Below are 20846 nucleotides of genomic sequence, written 5' to 3' on the forward strand. Positions count from 1 at the left end.
GATGTAATGGTGTCGGCTGCCTCTCTTTATAGCCCTGACGGCCTGACATCACTCTCAGGTGACCTGCAGCCGACACAGGAGGGAAATCCTTTACTCTGGTATTTCGGGCAGGCTGAGTACTACCCAGCAGGGGTAACCCACAACTGATGACTGCAACAGTGAATACACACACTAATATCTACATTTATGGTAAGTGTACACAACTGTACTTTTTGAGCGTCTATGCCACTGTTAGAATCCTCCTATTTTCCAGCTCTTGCCTTCTCTGTTTATGGGTGTAACATGGGGAATTTCACTTGGTGCATAAGCTGGTCATTCCAGGTGATTGGCTGATATGCAGGTGTCATCCCTTGCTTAATCATATTTTTTCACCTAAGAAAATCACTTGGGTAAAACTGATTCTGGCTGAGGACTTCCACCTAAGTTGTGGTTACATTAGTCTTTGTACATCTGGACTGCTGTAATGCTCTGTTCTTTCTGATTTGACTTTGACCATCATCTTGCAGTGAAAAAATGTTTCTGCTTTTCTTTTATTGGAATACATTGCACCATAGGTCATAACACTTGTACTGAACAACTTGCACTGGCTGTTGGTGACTGGTGCGTTTCAAGTTTGGTGGTATTGACTTCTCTGACTTCACATGTTCACCCTTCCAGTGTTCAAGGGTTTTTGGTTCTCTGTCAGTCCTCATCTCAACTCTGCTTGAAATGCAGAGGGCTGCTTGTGGCTCCCAAGTTACTTTTTGAGCTGTTGACCAATGGAATTCACTTACCTTGCCTGTTAGGGAAGAGTCAGTTTTTGGATCACTTGAAGAGGCCCCTTAAAATAAAATCTCTGCTGTTAATACCTAGATGTTATGTGATCCTATCTCGCCTACATTCTGTACTGATGGGCTCGGAGCCGATCCCTCTGCTCCGACTCGGCACGCTTATGCTATAGAGCGAGGCCTCTTATTGGCTGAGCTATCTTTATCCCAGGATGCACCACCACTAATTCCCCAGATCTCGTTTGCCGCTAACAAGCTTAGACGTGGTCTCAACTTGGCTGGGCTAAGTACTATTTATTTAGGCTTTTTCCTGTCACAAATTTCCTTACTTTGAACCCAAAAGCTGTTTTAACAGCTATTGTTGTTATATGAGTGTGATTGGTTAATTTCTGTTGAGAAATTCGTGATTTTTTTAGTCAGGGAAGGTTTCCCATTTTAGTTAGAGGGGCCTTCCCCTGTTGCTTTGCTACTAGTGTCTCTTTCCTGGGTCAAGTACCCGTTTAAGTTAGAGGGTCTTGACTCTCTTTCTCTTTTTCTCTGTGTGTTTTACTGTATAGTGTTAAAAAAAAAAAAAAAAAAAATTTGTTAAATTTAAAACTTTACCTTTTGACTAAGTTTGGTATTTTTTCACTTAGATAGGTTCTGTGGCCTAAAGCAGTTATGTCTAAAGAACACAAACCCTCCGGGTTTAAGAAATGCACGAGGTGTGGTTTTAAAATGTCCATAACGGACGACCACTCCTCGTGCGTCTATTGCTTAGGTGCCAAGCACCTACAAGAATCGTGTAGTGTGTGCCACGCTTTCTCATCAAGAGTCCTCCAGGAGAGGAAGAACAAATTAATCCTCAAGGGATTAATCAAGCCTTCCTTCGAGGAGGCTTTATCTTCCTCTCTGTCGTCTCCTAAAAAGAAGAAAGCGTCGGCTCCGACCAGTCAGTCGGAACCGACCGCTAAAAAATCTAAGCAGACTTCTCCATCGGTTCCACGGACTTCGGAGCCGAGGGTGGAACGGTCTGCCTCAATGCCTCCCCTCTGGTTTCGGAGCCGAGGTCTGGGGCATCGAGAGGCGGGTCACCCTCATCGGCTCCACTGATATTGGAGCCGATAAGGGTTACCGGCTCAGACTCTTCCCCCTCGGAGCCGAAGTCCTTATCGGCACCGAGGGAAATTTCCTTGAGATCTTCCTCGGAGCCGATAGTTGTTGAGTCCATTCGGAGCCGGTCCCCGAGCCCTTCGGAGCCGATGGAGAAATCGGTTTGGGCCCGATCGGTATCCTCTAGATCATCCAAGATGTCTGATTCGGACATCGACAGGGTGCTCCTTCGACTCTTCCAGTCTCCGGTGTTCCAAAAGCTAGTTTCGGCTCCAGCCCATTCGGCTTCGGAGCCGATGGTCCACTCCCCTACTGTGGTTCCTCCTCCAACAGTTTCGGCACCATTGGAGCCGGTGCTGGTGGAACCTGTGGAGGTGTTGGGGTCGGGCCCGACCCTTGCTCCAACTCCGGCTCTTGGGTCGGTTCAGTACACGGACTTCTTCCTTCGGCCCTGGGGGGAGGCTTCGGGATTGATGCTTTCGGTCCCAAGTCTCCCTCTTGGTGCATCAGCGGCGGGAGTGCCGTCCACTGTCGTGGCCACGGAGGTGGGACCCTCCCAGGATTCTGGTGGTCCCGCCTTCAGGGCTATGAGGAGTGCATTAGCCAAATCTTCCTTGGCTACCTCCACGGTTTCCCCAGCTCCTTCCCTGCATACGGAAACTGGGTCGTTGGCAGTCCCCCTGTCCTTAGACAGCGGAGCCCCGGGGCCTCAGGTTACCCCCGCTGGGGTTTCTCCCCCTCCTGGAGGTCCTTCTGAAGCCTCTTCGGAAGAACCCCCCAGGAAAAGATCGTGCAAGAGGAAGCACGTTGACTTTTCTGATGAGTCTCTGACATCTGACACTGATCTCGATGATGCAGAGGGGTCCCCTAAGTCGTCCTCGGATGATGTCTCCTTTGCAGACATCCTTGAAGCCCTAAAACAACGAGGCGGCTGGCAGTCCAAACCTCCCTCTGCTGATGAGTCGGTGTTCCTGAAGGCCTTCGGGGCTCAGCCCTCCGCCTCCTGGGTGTCTCCGCCCTTCTATGAGCTCTTGGATTTGATCTGTCGAAGGGCGTGGGAACACCCAGACTCTGTGGAACCGGTGCCTGCTCGTCCGAATAAGTTCCTCTCGGCGCCCCCTGAAAAAGAGTTTCTAACTAAAGGTGTGGTTGTAGATGCTTTGGTGGTGGCATCTGCTACCCAGCAAGATGTAGCAGAGGCTTCGACGTCCGTCCATCCTCCTAATAAGGAGTCTAGGAGCATGGATCGGTATGGAAAGCGCACCCTCAGTTCAGCGGCCTTTACACTGAGGTCCTTGAACTACCTTACGCACTTTACCAGATTTCAGAGGGATCTGATTAAGGAGCTATCCGATACCCTCTTGGGTAACCTGCCTGAGTAGCTGGCCCAGACGGTTGGCTCTCAGCTGGCTACAATGTCGTCCATTTCGAACTCGTCCATGAGGCTCATTTCTTATGCGGCCGAAGGAGCGAGTAGAGCGGCGGGTACAGGCATTGCTCTATGGAGACAAGCCTGGCTCCGCCTGTGTCATTTCGCGGAGGCCTTTAAGTCTTCCTTTGCCGACGCCCCCTTTGATGGGTCCTCCCTGTTTGGACACAAGGTAAAGGACACACTAACCCGCTGTGAACAGGGGGGTAAGACTCTGACTGCCGTAGGGGCACGATTTTCCACTCCCTTTTGGCCTTATCCCAAGGCTAAAAGAGGAGGGAAAATGTGGTTCCGTAGATCTCAGAAGCCTTACCCCTCTCAGCAGGAGGATTCCCCTTCCAGAGGCAGAGGAGGGAGAAATTCTTCCGGAAGACGCCGTCCCAGAGGCCGCAGAGGCCCTCGCAACACTGGAGACCGCGAGTCCTTTCGTGGCTCTTCAGCCTTCCATAGTCCCTGAGGGATTGCCCGGCTGTGCAGCTCCGGAGCCAGTCGGGGGTCTTTTCTCGAAGCACCTAAAGGCCTGGGAAGGTCTCACTCAGGACCGATGGGTGCTTCGGATTATAGCCGGAGGTTACTCCATCCCATTCTCTCATCCCCCCCCTCAGCCCAGAAAAATCCCGGACTCGCCACCCAGTCAACGGGATATTGCAGCCTCAGAAGTTTCAAAGCTGCTGCAAAAAGGAGTCATCCAACCAGTCCCCGCAGACCAGATCGGATTAGGGACTTACTCAAGATTCTTTTTGGTGCCAAAAAAGACAGGGGACTTGAGGCCCATCTTTGACCTCAGCATCCTAAACCGTTCAGTCAGAAAGTCCAAGTTCCGAATGGTCACCCTACAAACCATTCTCCCATTGCTGGAGAAGGGTGTTTGGATGTGCTCCATAGATCTCAAGGACGCTTATTACCATATCATGGTACATCAGGCGTCCAGGAGACATCTGCGCTTCAGCCTAGGAGGCAGTCATTTTCAGTTCCGTGCGCTGCCCTTTGGTCTCACCACAGCCCCCAGGGTGTTCACCAAATGTTTGGCGGTCGTGACTGCTCACCTGAGAAGTCTAGGATTCCAGGTGTTTCCGTATCTAGACGACTGGCTCCTAACTGCCACCTCCAAGCATCTACTATTGCAGAGCCTACAAGCCACTATATCACTGGGCAATTCCCTTGGAATCACCTTCAAATGGCTAAAGTCTGTGTTGCTGCCATCTCAACGCATAAGATTCATAGAGGTAGAGATAGACTCAAACCGAATGCGGGTCTCTCTACCCACAGACAGGGTAGTAACCATACAGGCTCAAGTTCGAGCCTTACTTCCCAGATCCAAAGCCCCAGCCAGAATGGTCCTGCAGCTATTAGGATCCATGTCCGCCACGGTTCTTCTAGTTCCCCTGGCAAGGTTGCACATGAGAATTCTTCAGTGGCTTCTTTCAGCTCAGTGGTCCTTTCAGGAACTCCCTCTGTCACCCCATATGGATCACGGAATCTTGCAAACGGGACCTTCGCTGGTGGCTAGTGCCCTCCAACTTGGATCAGGGACGACCCTTTGTTCTACCCCCTCCAAAGGCCATTTTGACCACGGACGCCTCCCAGACGGGGTGGGGGGGCATTCCCTGGGCAGGTCAGTCCAAGGCAAATGGCACTCGTAAGAGACTTTGCATCATATCAACGTCTTAGAAATGAGGGCAGTGCTTCTGTCCCTTCAAGCCCTTCACGATTATCTCCCTCAGGGCGTAATTGCTGTTCACTCAGACAACATGTCAGTTGTCTGGTACCTGAACAAACAGGGAGGGACCAGATCCTATCCTCTTTGCAGAGAAACCATGAGAGTTTGGGAATGGGCAGTCTCGACCAAACTCTTCCTAGTGGCTACTCACATACCGGGCAAGTCCAATGTGATAGCCGACAGATTGAGCAGAACCATCCTCTCTCCTCACGAATGGTCACTGAATATAACAGTGGCAAGTCAGATTTTCAGCAAATGGGGAGTTCCGTGTTGCGATCTCTTCGCGACTCCTCTGAATGCAAAGTGCAAAGAGTTATTCTCCCTAACCCCGGCTCCGGGGAAGAGCCCCATGGACGCATTAGTCCATCCTTGGCCCACCGGCTTGCTTTATGCCTTCCCTCCAGTTCCTCTCCTTCCCAGGGTGATTCAAAAGGCATCTCTCTTGGGGAGCAAAATGATCTTAATTGCTCCTTACTGGCCTCGTCAAGTGTGGTTCCCCTATCTTCGGAGACATGCTCTGGAAGGTCCATGGTTCCTGGATCAGATTCCAGACCTACTTGTTCACCAGTCGGGACTATTCCACCAGTCCCTACACACCTTAAAATTGACGGCTTGGCTCCTCCTCTTCCGACGATAGTCAGGAGTCATACATTGGATCCAGATGTTGTACACATTATCTTCGGCCCATAAGTCTGCTACAAAGAAACTGTATTCCAGCAAATGGAAAAGATTTGCTATTTGGGCTCAACTCCGGGGCCTGGACCCCATTTCTATTCCCGTAGCAGAGGTACTAAAATTTTTGACTTCTCTTTTCAATCAAGGCTCTTCAGTTTCTACCATCAAGGTACAATTGGCAGCAATCTCTAATTTTCATGAATCCATAGACCCACCTTTAATGAGCAACAGATTGTGTAAAACCTTCTTGAAAGGTGCTGCTCTATTAAGACCTCCGATTTCTCATCCTGCACCTCCATGGGATCTCGATATAGTGTTACGCGCCTTGACTTCTTACCCCTTTGAACCGGCAGCTACATGTGATATAAAGTTCCTATCATGGAAGACGGCCTTTCTGGTGGCGATTACTTCTGCCAGAAGAGTTTCAGAGCTTCAAGCTTTCTGTAAAACCCCCGTACTTGGTTTTTCACAAAGACAGAGTATCCCTCAGGCCAGATCCTTCCTTTGTCCCTAAAATTTGTTCTAGTTTCTGCTTACAACAATCGTTAGAGCTTCCAGTTTTTTTCCCAAAATACTCTAACAAAGCGGAGTTCATATTCCACACACTAGATGTCCACAGACAGTTACGTTTTTATTTAGACAGGACCAAACAAACAAGGAAAACAGATCAGTTGTTTGTATCCTTTGCAGATAACAAATTGGGCAAAGCTGTCACAAAGGTCACTATTGCCAAATGGATCAGGGACTGTATTACTCAAGCTTATTTTATTCTAACAAAGAGCTAACCACCTCTGACAAGGCTCATTCTACAAGGGCAATGGCTACTTGATAGCATTTCATTCTAAGCTTGCTATTAGTGACATTTGTGCTGCGGCTACATGGTCTTCCCCGCACACCTTCATTTCCCACTACAAATTAGATGTGGCATCTAGAGGACGAGCTTCATTTGGTTCCACAGTGCTCAGGAGTGTTTTCCAATGAGCCACCCGGGATTTAGGTGCTAGGGACGCTGTCCCATCAGTACAGAATGTAGGCGAGATAGGATCACATAACATCTTTTAGTTATGTACTCACCATAACTTCAGATGTTTGGGATCCATCTCGCCTACATTCCTAATAACCCACCCTCCTTCCCCCTTCCTTGGAGATCAGAGGATATCAGAAGGTCCGAATCCTGTTGTTTCATCTTGAAACATCTAACAATGTTATATAATCAAGTTGTGCATGTGTGCATGAATGCGGACAAACAAGATCTGGGGAATTAGTGGTGGTGCATCCTGGGATAAAGATAGCTCAGCCAATAAGAAGCCTCACTCTATAGCATAAGCGTGCCGAGTCGGAGCCGAGGGATCGGCTCCGAGCCCATCAGTACAGAATGTAGGCGAGATGGATCCCAAACATCTGAAGTTATGGTGAGTACATAACTAAAAGTTTTAACATGTATTTCAAGCCGTTTGAGTTCTGGTTTTGTATAGGTGAGATTAGTGTTTCATTCCTAGAGGAAACTTGTTTTCAATATAATTGTGTCTTTGGCTATTTTAATCCCACCATTGTACATGTAGATAATTGAATGGAATATTCACTTAGGCAGCTGTGAAGGGAGTTAGTTCTAAATGTATCCCCTCCACAATTGTGTACTACCTTGTGCTTCTGTCAAGGCCACCTTGTTTTGAAATAAGTTTAGCTTTTCCCCTGTCCATACTGGGGTACCTGCTTTAAAGGCTGGCATAATGGTTAAGGTGTGTAGCTTACTGAAACAAGGTACAGGGTTAGAGTCTCACATGGGGTAATTGGCTAAGCTTAAAGTGGCCTACAAGGGCAGTTAGCCTTGTAGCAATCTGTGACCTTATGAATCTGATTATCTCCAGATGACAGAGCTACAAGTTGGTCACATAAGTGCAAGTCCTTAATATTTTATGGAGAGAGTGGGGATTTTTTTCAGTTAGTTTGACCCCCTCCCAGTGGCAACTTGGATGTGTGAATGATTTCGCAGTACTGGAAGTGGTGCTATGTGCATGTTTTATGTATTCCACACTGTACCCCTTCACAGCACTAATGTTTAGTGGGTGTGCTTCCCTGAATTTTTTGCTGTCCTGTTACCATTCAGTGTCTTAGCTTGGGTGCCTGTCTTGCAGCAGATGAAGCCATCTGCAGGTATACAAGACTCAGTCATCTTCCTTGCCTGGCTTCTGGGCCAATAATCAGACATATGTTGTTTGGATCACACTTGAGGCATTATTCCTCTGTCCCATGGAACTTTTTGTCAGACTTACCAAATAAACTGAATACAGGAGTCGGCCACCTTTATTCTGTTTAGGTGTTTATTTGCTTTTCACCTAGATTAACTTACTTTTTGGGATTTAGCCCAGTTTTATACCCACCAAGGGAGCATCCCCATTGTTGGGTAAAATGAATGCATTCATACTGTAACTCTGAGAGCTCCCAGAAATATTGCTGCTTTTACCATTGTGTTTGGATTTTAGTTCCATTCAGCTTTGGCTGAAGTTTCCTGTAAGTCATGCAGTTGTGTATTTAATTGTGTGGAAGTCAAGGCTACATGGTTCTTTCCTAATTTGCCTGAAATGTACTGTTAGTGGTTATTTAGCTTGGGATTGTGGAGTTGGGTATGCTGCTTTGTTGTGTACTTGGTGACATCACTGCATATGCAAAAATGAAATAGAGTAGTAGAAGATTCATTCTGTTGAAGTTCCTCCAAGGAGGGGTCTCCTTGCAAATCACTTGATATTTTATGGCTTTTCTGCAGTTGTTTTTCTTCAGCTTGTCTATTTGGTAAATGTATGTTGGTAGTATTGCTGAAAGACTGAATGAAAATATTTGTGTTCATGCAAATATTTGAAATTTTGTATTTAAGCTTGAAGAGAGCAGGTGCGTGCAGAAGCAGATGAAACTAATACAAAAGAAGCAGGCACAGATCATGAAGGAGAAAGTCCATTTGCAGAGTGAACACAGCAAGGCTATTCTAGCACGCAGCAAACTTGAAAGTCTCTGCCGAGAGCTGCAGCGTCACAACAAAACATTAAAGGTAGGCATATTTTGAAAAAAATGGGTGCACCTGATTTTTCACTTTTTACTGGTATGAGATTTTTTTGGAGTACTCTTAGCAGGTTCTAGAAAGATTGTACTAATGTGATAGCCAGGCATGGTGTACATAATCTTAAATGGAATATGCAAAATATGATTAAAGGAAAGAAAAAGCATTAGGAGGACACATGGGGAGTTATTCAGTGTCTACATCTTGGCGACACTGAAACGTAGTGGCAATTTCTAGTATCTCGTGTTCATGGATGATTGGACTTGTGTACTGTTATGACAATGGAAGAACAGTTTTCGTTAACTTCAGTTTCATGTGGGTAATTTTTTTTTAAATGCATTTTGAAAGTAGTGATGGCTCATGATAAATTACTGAGATGCTTCATATTATTGGAAAACATTCCTACTAACGTTTTTCTCAGAATATCTCCTGCTGTGTATCAGCATTCCGAAACAGATTTGTTTAGTTGTCTTTTCCTAATCCTGTATATTTGGCACAGCGGTGCAGGTATTTGTAGTCTGGCTTTACTCGTTTCCAGGATTGGAATAGAGAAGCTGCGTTTTTAAAAACTTTAGTGTATTATTGTTCTAGGCAACAATGCTTTTTGTTCCAGATGTCATTGTATGTTCCCTTTGCCTTTCTTATTTTCTATAAAAGTTCCTTACTTTTAATGGTAGCCATGCTTGTTTGTTTCTCATCAGCAGGGCAAGAGCTGCTTATAGGCATCCATGAGGAATTTTCTGTTTGTGCATGTGTTTTTGTGTTGGCACTAGTGGGTGGTGCCTATTTTCAGAGAGGACTTTGGAAGAAAACCTTCCATATCAAAATAGCATAATGTACAGGATATAGTTTGAAATTTACAGTAACTACAGAAAATGTATAGTAGTACTTATAGTATTTAGAAATTATGAATTTACTGTTGCAGTAATAAAAGCATCAGATAACAGTTGTATATTTTAGAAGTAAATAAGATGAGGCATATGTAACTAAGGTGCATGTTTCCTAATTATGCATTTCCTAAGGTTGCTACTCATAAGATGAAGTCCTAATGTATATCCCTTATTCCTTTTTTAAAAATAGATGGTCAGGAGAGAGAAGTGGAGATTTGATAGTTTTTGAATTTAAACCTCAGCTTGTTTCTGCGAGTTGACACACCTTCCAAGTTGAATGCAGCCTAGTTTATTTGCTTGTTTAGAAGTATAGTACATTGCTCACAGTATATTATTTGCATGCACAGCCCAGGAGAAGAAATTCTCGCACAAAAACGAAACAACCAGCAGACAGTTGAAACAATGAGCAGATCTTAGAGGAGAAGAGACATGTGGATTCATTTTAGTAATAAATATGGGAGGTAAGCAGCAAGTGAGAACAGCTAGTGGAAGAAGTGATGTAGATATAGGATTGATTTATTTCCTTACTCAGGAATTTTACTTGGAGTAAGGGGAGTAGTGTGTAGAGGAAACCTTCATTCAAGTAGCCATGAGGGTGCTTATGCCTTTACCAGCTTCCTGACAAGTGAGGGTGTTTCTAATGGCCCTAACCCTTCCCCTGGCCAGGACAGGGATGTGCAGTGTCACTCTGGAGGCCCACAATGCCTTCCCATACAAGTGCATACTTGTATGGGAAGGCATTGAGGGCCCATACAAGTGCCTACGTCAACACACCCATACTGAAAGCCACTATCCTTCAGTGGCTTGGTGAGCCTAATGTCTGCCCTCGGACAACATATTTTGATCTCCACCCCTTCTACAAGAAATATTGGCTTTGTGCTGCTAGCTCAGCCGACCATCTCTTCCCAGGTTGGGCACACCCATACTCCCCTGCCAGCTGTCACAGATGCCCCAGCTGCTAATTGAGCTTAGTTTGCCCAGACCATGATCAGGATGTTTATCCTTGTACATAACCAGATCTGGCTTAGTGTAGCTTAATTTTTAACGTATACTGAGCCAGTTTCTAGGAGAACATAACTGGATTGTGACATTTGCTGACTGGTGTTAAGTGATGGTACAGATTGTTGCTTGGGTATGTATTTGGTAGTTTGTTCCATTCGCTAGGCAAACAAAAACTTGATGCTTTTTCATTTCTCCTTGTGCAGCATTTGTTTTTTATTACACACTGTTTTTTCTTAGTAGCCTGCTGGTGGTAACTTTAACTGTAAAAGGTAGAAAAAAAATGTACACCCTAATGTGCATTCTCTGAGGCAGTCTTAGACTATGCAAAACAAAACAGTTTAAGGGGGCAAGCCCTCTGCACCCCCATAACCCCTGCTAATTGTAAATACTAACATAAAGATGTCAAAATCCCCGGCATAGAGGGCATATTCCCCAACCCTAGGGATTGTCTGCAACTTGCACCTATCAACCATCTATTTTGTCAACAAAATTTGTCAGCCTTTGAGAGCTTTGATTAATAAAAAGTGCTCCCATATAATACACACATACAGGTATGCTTGTGTAAGCAGGTATATGTCCATATGCGTACACACAGAAAATTAATTTTCCTTCCTTTTGGTTGATTCATAGGTGTTAGAGATGGTGTTTATATGTGGTAACATAACTACTTTTGAAGTCTGTAAGTCAGTTTGTTTTGTGGTCAACCACTGTATAGCTCTGTTTTGGACAACTGAATATTCACTGAGAAAAAATGGAATGGGGAATGTGGGGGGGAGGGAGACTAATCAGTTTACATTGTAATATGGCTGCAATATGGCTTTAAATGTTTGAAATGATCAACAGTTTTTTTGGCGCCAATTATGTTGTAAGGCGTCTTTGTAACAAACATGGTGTTCTGAAGAAGCCCACATTGATGGGTGATGGCGCTTAACAATTTTCTCATGGTTTTAATTATTTTTATGTTGTACAATAAATCGTTTTACATTATTGGATTTGGTTGCTGGTCTTCGCAGGGCAGTATATACCAACCTAGAGGTGACTGGACACTTATTGGTGTGTCTGTGGCATTGAGTTCTGTTTTGGACAAGCTACTACTGATTTCCATTAGGAGTAAGTTACAGCACTATTTTAGCTGCTAGTATTAACAGAAAGATGTAGCTACTCTGCTAATTCTGTTGCATGCTGGAGTGTGGGTGAACTGCACTTAAAATTTGTGTATGTTCAAGTGACCATTTCACATCAGCATGACTCGCACATGAATCACATCTGGGAAAAGTGCTAATTCCCTAAAAGGAACTAGAACAAGGAAACTCATAAATCAGCAAGAAAGCACAGTGGGTAGTGTCATTTGAGATCTGTTCAGAGCCATTGTTTTACTGTTAAGACTTGTCAGGCTTATGAGTGATTGACAGGCTTGGGAGCATGTAAGGTACCATTTTTAATGGTGTATGCATGTGTTAAGGGGTTTTCTGGTAACAACTTTGTCAATGTAATAGCATTGAAAGTACAACTATTAATATATACACTTATGTAATTTTTATTATGAACCTGCATGAATTAAATATTTTAGTCATGTGAGAGAATGGTTCAACTATGCACTAGTATTTGCAGATTATAAAATGCTGCAGCAGTAGAGGGGGGAAAAAAGACACAGAAGAAAGAGTGGTTTAACTGGGCATGTATGTGCATAAAGGTTGGGGGGAAAAAAACTGCAGTGACAGCTGTAGTCCAGATGGAAATGACATCATGGATGCTCTGAGGACGTATAAGAAAGGTCTGTTGGGAAAATGGGAGGCCAAAGCTGGCTGGAAAGAGCTAAGGCATGCAACGAAGTAGTGGTTGACATCAGTGCTGCAGGGGGATAGTAACCGTACCTTGGCACAATGTAGGAAAAGAGCAAATTTACCTGCTGGGACATGCACGGACAAAAGCTAGGCAGTATGCAGTTCTCAGCAGCAGGCAAAGTGAACCTTGCACACACCAACCTATAACTCCTGATGAGGAATACCTTCTGTATAAGGGGTTAATACCCAATTTAGATGAGGATGCCACTAGAATCATTAAACACAAGTAGTTTCAGACCACTGCGGTAACCATATTTGTGCAGTGTATTGAAGGTTAGTGAATAGCTGATTAAATTCATAACGCATTTAAATCAAACACTTACCGTGCTTTAACAGTGCAGGCTGATGTTGACAGCAGGGTGGCTGTTGATGATGTCATGACTTTAATTATGATGACCTTAGGACAGTGGCACACAGTCAAAAATATACTAGCAAGGTCCCAGAACAAGTGCATAATTCCATAGGCAGTGACATGAGCTCATACACTCAGCACAGTGAGGAAATGACATTACTTAAAGGAATGAGCGGACACCATGTAGCTCAACTCCAGTTTCTTGTGAACAGCTTGAACACCTTGCAAAGATACTACTGTTTCAGATGTAATTGTGTCCACTGTAACACTAGTTGAAAGGGGGTGCCAGTCGAAACCATATTTCACAGATCCTGAGGCGCACAAGGCATTGAATGCCTAGCTTCATATGTACTGTGACATAGTTCATGCGCAGGCCAGTGCCACTGAAAGACAGTTGGTTAGAGTAAAACTAGGCTTACTTGAGGAATTTCACCAGTACATGGGAACGTAGTTTGTGCGCAGAAAAATAAAGTAAAAACCAAACACAAACGTGGAGTCACTGATTTAATAGCACACAGACAAAAACGTCCCGACTAAGCAATTTCACCATGAGAATGGCTTCATCAGAGTAAAGTTGGGTAATACAAACATCATTTAAATACCATATTCCCCTGACAACTGACCAATCTGCATTTAATGACATCATCACATTAAAATAAAAACAATAAGAAAAATCAGTTATTTGTCTTTGATGTAAAAGCATAATTCAACCAAAAATTGAAAATATCTTGCAGAAATATAAAGTAAAACTGTGCATATATAAAGAATCGTGCAATCAAGAACATTTAAAATATATATTAATGCATGTATGCATTGTTAAAATGTGTAAGTATAGGAAGAATAGCTATACTATCATTTAGGCCTGGTGGATGCATAACATTTAGCCTAAATTGCCCCATTGTCTCAAGGTTTTCCACCTTTAATTTTAGATCTCCTCTTTCATTCCACTTCACCTTGTCTATGACAAAAAAGAAACTTTTTGAAGTTGGTACAACTTATACTATGCCTGTATAATGCATTATGAGCATCCTTGATTCTGATGGCCCTAATATGTTCAGCTATTCTCTCCCTAAGCCTCTGTACAGTTTTGCCTACATAAAAACTGGTGCAGCTGGTACAGGTTGCTAAGTATGCTAGCATATTGGTGTTACAACTGCACCTCCCTGGGTAACTCAATGAACGACTGTAACCAGGGATAGATGCATATGGACCATCGTTGATATACTTACATGTCCTACAAGTCCCACACTTGTACATTCTAGATATTAGAGACTTGTAAGAGGAATTCTCCATGATGTCTTTGACATTCCTCCCTCGGCTGTAAACTATCCCAGGTTTAGAACCAAGAATTTCCTTACATGAATCTTTAAGGCCCGAATGCCATGCATTGTTAATGGCTAGAACAATGTCTTGAGCTAGGTGGTTATATCTAAGGACCATTGTGGAAGAACTGTCATACTGATGTTGGGGGGTCTCTCAGGTAATCCAGCACAAAGAATAGGTTGATAAAGAGCATTTATCTTCTTTAAAACTTCATGCTTGACCCTCAGAGTTAGTTTCAAAGGATACCCCCTATCTGAAAACATCCCTACAAGTTGGAACAACTCCCATTTGAAAGTGTCAGAATTGCTCACCAGCCTAGACAACCTTATCTGCCCCTTGATGATCCCCTTCTTTTGGAGGTAAGGGTGACAACTATTGAAGTGGAGCATAGAATTAGAAAAAGTTTTCTTCCTATGGATACCACTTTCAAGAGTCACCCCATCAAACTTAAGGTGAATGTCCAAATAATTCATTTCGCTTGGAGGCTGTTGATGTCATGACTTTAATTGATTACCTGAGGACAGTGGCACACAGTCAAAAATATACTAGCAAGATCCCAGAACAAGTGGATAATTCCATAGGCAGTGACATGAGCTCACACAACACAATGAGAAAATGACATTACTTAAAGGGATGAGAGGACACCATGTAGCTCGACTGCAGTTTCTTGTGAACGGCTTGAACACCTTGCAAAGATACTACTGTTTCAGATGTAACTGTGTCCACTGTAACACCAGTTGAAAGGGGTGCCAGTCGAAACCATATTTCACAGTTCCTGAGGTGAACGAGGGTTTTGACTGCCTAGCTTCATATGTACTGTGACACAGTTCATGCGCAGGCCACTGCCACTGAAAGACAGAGGTGGTTAGAACAAAACTAGGCTTACTTGAGGAATTTCACCAGTACGTGGGAACATGGTTCATGCGGTGGAAAGCCCATTAGGATTACATTTTAAAATGTACCACAACAGTAATCGGAGTAAATTAGAATGTACTATTTTGGAAAAAGTGCATTGTGAAAGAGGTACCTGTTTAAAAAAATAAATTGCAATGAAAATAAACTTTTTATTTTAAAATTTGACACCCTGCATCCTAATGGGTTAAACAGAGAGCTTAATTGGAAGTGGCTCTTGTGATGAATTGTTCTTAATTGTTTTATTAATGCTGTTTTAATATATAAATGAAATGAGGAATTGGTATTGTTATACTCTGTTAAAGGCATTTGCCGAGGCGCTAGAGAGAAGTCAAGTTTGTTACTGTGAAAAATAAATCTTTGGATTTACGGGCTGAGTAGTTTTTTGGATTTACTACTTCTGTGGTAACCATCTCTAGGACTAGTTTACTCCCCCCCCCCCCCCCCCCTCCTGTATGCCTTCACCATTTTCACCAACCTGAAGAAAGTCAAGCTAACCAAACTTGAGGCATGCTATAATAAAGTTGCTGATTCGCTAACAAGTCCCCATATAGAGTACCACCACCGTGTCGTACTGCAGTATCTACACTGGCTCGAACTACCCAACCACCGTTATATTCACCCAACTCCCCATAAGATAATATATCAACCAGAAAAATGTCCAGCTCTTCAAAACCTACTTTTAAGTCCAGTCTAATACCAGACATCTCAGCTCTTATGATAAACGCCTCCTCCAAGTAACTAGACCTAATAACTTCCACTGAGACTCTTTTCTCCAGTAGTATCTCTAGAATATGGAACATGACCCCTCAGTCAGTACTATCTACTGCACACCCCCATACATTTAAAACACTTCTAAAAACCCATCTAGCAAAATCATGGTGCTGCTTCTGTCTTGATCCCGGATGAATAGTACTATTTCTCTTAGTTCACAATCAATGTCCTACTAAGTAACCTTCATGTATTATACCTACTATCTTCTAATACTTTGACTAAACTAGCACTAAGTCCTTTAAATAATATTACTTAACCATTTAAGTTATACTTGACAAATTTTTTATTAATGCTAGACAAAAAATTTGTACTACGTACAAAATGTCTTTATAGGAAAAGTTTGTGTATAGTCATAATTTTTGTAGCTGTCATTTTTACTGATGTACTATGTGTACTTCAAATATCTGAATCTGTGTACTTTTTACTTGTGTTAATACCAGTGTAACTTAAATGTATGTACATTTTCATCTTGGTGTATTCAACAGCAAGTCTCATTTTATCTTGGGGCTTTTCCCCAGACCTCCACTGAAAAAGGCCTAACCACCCAGTCGGGCTGTCCTGGTCAACAAGTGTAAAAATAAATAAATTAAAAATAAATTATTGGTATTATGCAGATGATAGCGATAATTTGCTTACTGTATCTGTTATCTGGGGTAGAGACTAGAATACAGGCCCAATTAGATTTTTTTTTATCTGCATGTAGGTGAGAAGAAAATTGTCAATTCTACTTGATTTTGCTGAATGTACTGATTTTGTGTAATTTGTCACGGCAATAGTAAAATTTTTGATCCAGTGACTTTTCCATCCTTCTCAACCTGTAGGTTATCAGATCCAACTCTGATCAGGTGCCTGCACTCTCAGAATCTTCAGTTTAGGAGCTCGGCCTTCTCTGCTTATACTTCTGTGCTCTAACTGCTCATTCTTCAATCTTGTTTGCAGTCATTGAGTTTGGGATCATGGTCCCTGAGATTTGTCAGCAACATATCTTTTTTTGAATTATTTTTTTTTTTTTTTTTTTTTTTTTTTTTTTTTGCTGTGCTTACTCTGTTGTGTTACTTTGTCAGTCGTAGTCATGGTCAGGCTTTTTATAAGTAAAGAGAATTTCTTTGTAGCAGTAAAGAAATGGAACAGTGGAAGTGCTCTTCCTCTTTCATTGACCAGCCAGAGCAAAGGCTCATCGAACTTCAGCCCTTCCAGTTCTCACCCCTTTGGGGACCTTTGGTGATGCATCAGCCCTGATCCCCTGTTATCAGGGTCTCTGAGTCCTCCAGCTCCTCCACTCTGAGTTACAAGTTTTCTTCTGTAGGGACCCTTTTCTTTCTTTGGGCAGACTCCACTCTCCCTTTTGTCCAATCACTCAAGCAGAATTTTCTCCAGGACATTCTCCTTCCCCACCCAGGTCCAAGCATCACCATTCTGGAGCCAAACTTCAGATCTGACTGTTGAGATATCTAAGCCACCCTCTATGGTCTGTTAGAAGTCAGCCAGGTTGACTGGGAGCCTAAAGTCATCGGATCTAGAGAAACTTCTGCATTCCGTTCTTCAGGCTCAGATGAACCTAGGAATCATCCCCGTCTCCTCAGCCCTGAAGCATGAGGCTTTGGCTCCTCAGTCTTGTGGTTCCTCCCCCAGTTTCTTTGGTTTTGGGGTTGTCTGGTCGAGCTGAAATCCCCCCCCCCCCCATGGTGGTGCTGATGGCTTGGCCACTTCTAACACACTGTCCTTGATTTTCTGGACTCTAACACTGTCATAGTTGAGTGTTCAGAGCCGATGTCCCAGGGTTGGGCGTGACTTTCTGGGTTCTTGAGTCATCCTTGCCCCTTGGGTGCTTTGGCTATAAATAGTTTGGCTATGATTTAAATATGAGTTGGCGCCAGTGTCTTGCTTTGGTCTCTGGATCCGAAAAGTGCCTGGTCTGGTCCATCTAGCTTTGATTTCGGCTTTCAACATTGTAGAGAGGATCCTCTCCCATTTGGCAATGGAAGCATCGGCAGGTGCATTTGATCTGTCCTGATCTCTTCATCCTATCTGTGCCTGTGGATGTGCATCAGTTGGCTCAGAGACAGCCATGGTGTTAGGGTCCCCATCTCTTGTGTGTCTCCACTCAGGTAGGTACATGAGAAGCGAATAGTGCAAGAAGAAGCACTGAGATTCTCCTGAGGAATCCCTCACTGAGGACACAGACCTCCATGAAGGGGGTGACTCCCACAAGTGCCGCTGCAAGGACTCCTGTTTTGGCGATTTGCTCGAATTATTGTAACAGCATTGGGGGAGGGCGCTGTAGCCCCTTCCCCTTCCCTTGATGATTTTTTTCTGGAGGCATTTGGCTCTGGTCCATCCATGTCTTGGGTGGTTACCCCTCCAGATGCTCTTGTGGACCTGGTGCCTCAGAGGGCTTGGAGTGAACGTGCTGTAGGACCAATCCCCCAGAACTCTGAAAATCTTTGTTCCCCCTGAAGATGGACCCCACTGAAGTAAGAGTCTCAGTGGGTGCCATTGTGGTTGCAGCAGCTGTGAAAAAGATATCAGAGAAAAGTTCTGTTCATTTACCCAATGTATCTCAGGCTTTGAATCATTTGGGAAAGTACAAGTACACTTCAGCCACTTTTGCCTTGCAATGAACTACCATACCAATTTGACAAGATTTCATTGGGACCTTATTGCTAAAGTATCAGAGGTCATTAAGACTCAGCAGCCTCAAGACATTTAGAAAACCTTGGAGGACCAGTTGTTGACTATGTAGACTATATCCACCATTTCCATGTTGTCCAGTGCACTAGATGGAACGCCCCCAGCAGCAACCACCAGTATTGCCATGTGCTATCATGCCTAGATGCACTTGTGCAGTTTTGTGGACTACATTAACTCATTCTTTGTCAATGCTCAGTTTGCTGGTTCTTCCTGTTTTGGTCCAAAGGTCAGAAAGACTGACTAGTAGTGAGCAAGATGGGAAGACCATGTCTGCCACTGGAGTTCACTTTTCTGCCCCTCAGAGGTCCTTCTTTAGGAACCAGAAGGGTTGAAATGGTCTCCCCCCCCCCCGCAAGTCTCTGCAGACTTTTCAGGTCCTGCTAGTGATTGCTCCCACTGCAGCAGAGGGCATCTACAGTGGACGCTGTCCACAGAGCAAGATGGTCTGCAGAACCAGGGCTTCTGCTAGGAAGTCCTTCCAGCACTCTTGATAGGTTTGCCTGACTGTCGTACCCTGCATTCAGTCAGGAGTCACCACCTAGCTGTCCACCCAAAGGCTTGGGTGGCCATCATGTCAGATGTGTGGGTGTTGACCCATGTCTAGAGTTTATAAAATTCCATTTTTGTTAACAGCAAAGGACTTAGAAATATCCCTGCTTGATGTGCCACCCCATCAGTGATGGTAGGCAACAGTGGAAGTCAAAAAACTGCTTCTCAAACAAGTCATCTAAGGAGTTCCACCAGACCAACAAGGATCCATTGTCTGAGTTTTTTAAACAAAAAATCTTTATTAAATTTTCATGTATGACTCGGACAATCTTAAATTTATATAAATGAAAATAAACCATAATGAAACAATCTCCATTGCAAACATTATACCTTACAAGTTATGCCAACACAACTGCAGTTGTAAATCTTATACATCACTTTTAATATATCCAATCATTGGCAGCCAGACATTACATAGCTCATTCATATTCTGTTTTCTTTCAAACCCCGTTCCTCCTATGCATGTATTGATCCCACATTACTCATGTTTTCCTTTGTAATTTGCTTTTAGCCTTTTCCAAAGATCCCAATTCCAATTGTATCTCTGTTCGAGATTCTTTTTAGTACCAAAGAAAAGCGAGGACCTTTGACCCATTTTGGGATCTCTGCAAGTTGAACTGATTTGTCAAGAAAGCCAAATTCCAGATTGTCACAGTGCAGTCCATCCTACCTCTTCTGAGGAAGGATGATTGGATGTACTTGGTAGGCCTCAAGGATGTGCACCATCATACAGCAAGGTATTCCAAGAGGTTTTTGCACTTCTGCTGGGATCCAATCACTGTCAGTTGCAGGCTGTGCACTTTTGCCTCATCACAGCTCCCTGGGTGCTTACCAAATGCATGGCTACAGTGGCATCCTGACTGACAGTGTGAGCAGGCACTCTTCTGCCCCAAGACTGGTCCCTGAATCTGGAGATGGAGATGTGGAGTCTTCACCACTGGGGCACCCCCTGCTATGACTTGTTTGCTTTCTTGTCCAGCAGTTAGTGCAGTTTCTGTGCCTTAATCCTGCTAGAGGAACAGTCACCAAGGGATGATGTTCCACATGCTTGGTCCCTAGGTCTACTGTACACACATTCCCCCAAATCCTCTAATAATCATTTCTTTATAAATCAGCCTATTTCGAAATGACTTGTCATCTTCATTACCCCATTCTGGCCTTGACAAGTTTGGTTCCCCTTCCTTTGGCCTTTCCTTCTACACCTGCCCTGGGTTCTGGACCCTGTTCCAAGTCTGATTTGCTCATTCTTTGGGTCTACCTCACACAAGCCTTCACTCCAAGTTAATCACATGGTTGCTCCAATTCTGATGATGTTTAGGAATCCCAAACTCTTAGTTATTCACATCCTTCCTCCCAGAAACGTTTACACTAGTAAATGGAAGAAATTTTCCATTTGGTCCCCTTTCAAGGGCTTGGATATTTCCTTTGCACCTTTATAGGCTATCCTGTGTTTTTTTTTTTTTTTGACTATCCTTATTCTGCTATTAAATTGCTGTTAGCTACCGTCACCATTTCCTTGCTGGCATGGATAATACACCTGTTGTAGCTCCTAAGCTAGCCAAGGGAGAAGTTTTCCCATTTGTGACCTGGTTCTTCCTTGAAAGCTCAAACTACTTTTGCATGATCTCACCAGACCTCCTTTTGAAACAGCAGCCACTATGTCCTGTAAAGCTTTTGTTGCAGAAGGCTCTCTAGTTGCAATTACATCAGCAAAGGGAATGTATGCGAGTTAGTGTGAGTGGGGTTTGTGTGTGTGCGGTACCAACTCAGCACA

General features: G+C 43.8%; 1 protein-coding gene across 1 annotated transcript in view; it reads left to right on the forward strand.

The window, feature by feature from the left end:
• Window positions 1–8543: 8543 nt before the first annotated feature.
• The window catches only part of LOC122803170 (gamma-taxilin-like), a gene marked incomplete at its 5' end in the record, with an annotated part of 754895 nt that continues 742592 nt past the window's right edge, over window positions 8544–20846 (forward strand). Inside the window, one exon of the mRNA XM_044072786.1 lies at window positions 8544–8726. Within this exon, the coding sequence (XP_043928721.1) occupies window positions 8544–8726 (183 nt within the window). The remainder of the gene's footprint in view (window positions 8727–20846) is intronic.

The sequence above is a fragment of the Protopterus annectens genome, chromosome 5.part1 (assembly GCF_019279795.1).
Source record: "Protopterus annectens isolate FY-2018-M chromosome 5.part1, PAN1.0, whole genome shotgun sequence".
Lineage (NCBI taxonomy): Eukaryota > Metazoa > Chordata > Ceratodontiformes > Protopteridae > Protopterus > Protopterus annectens.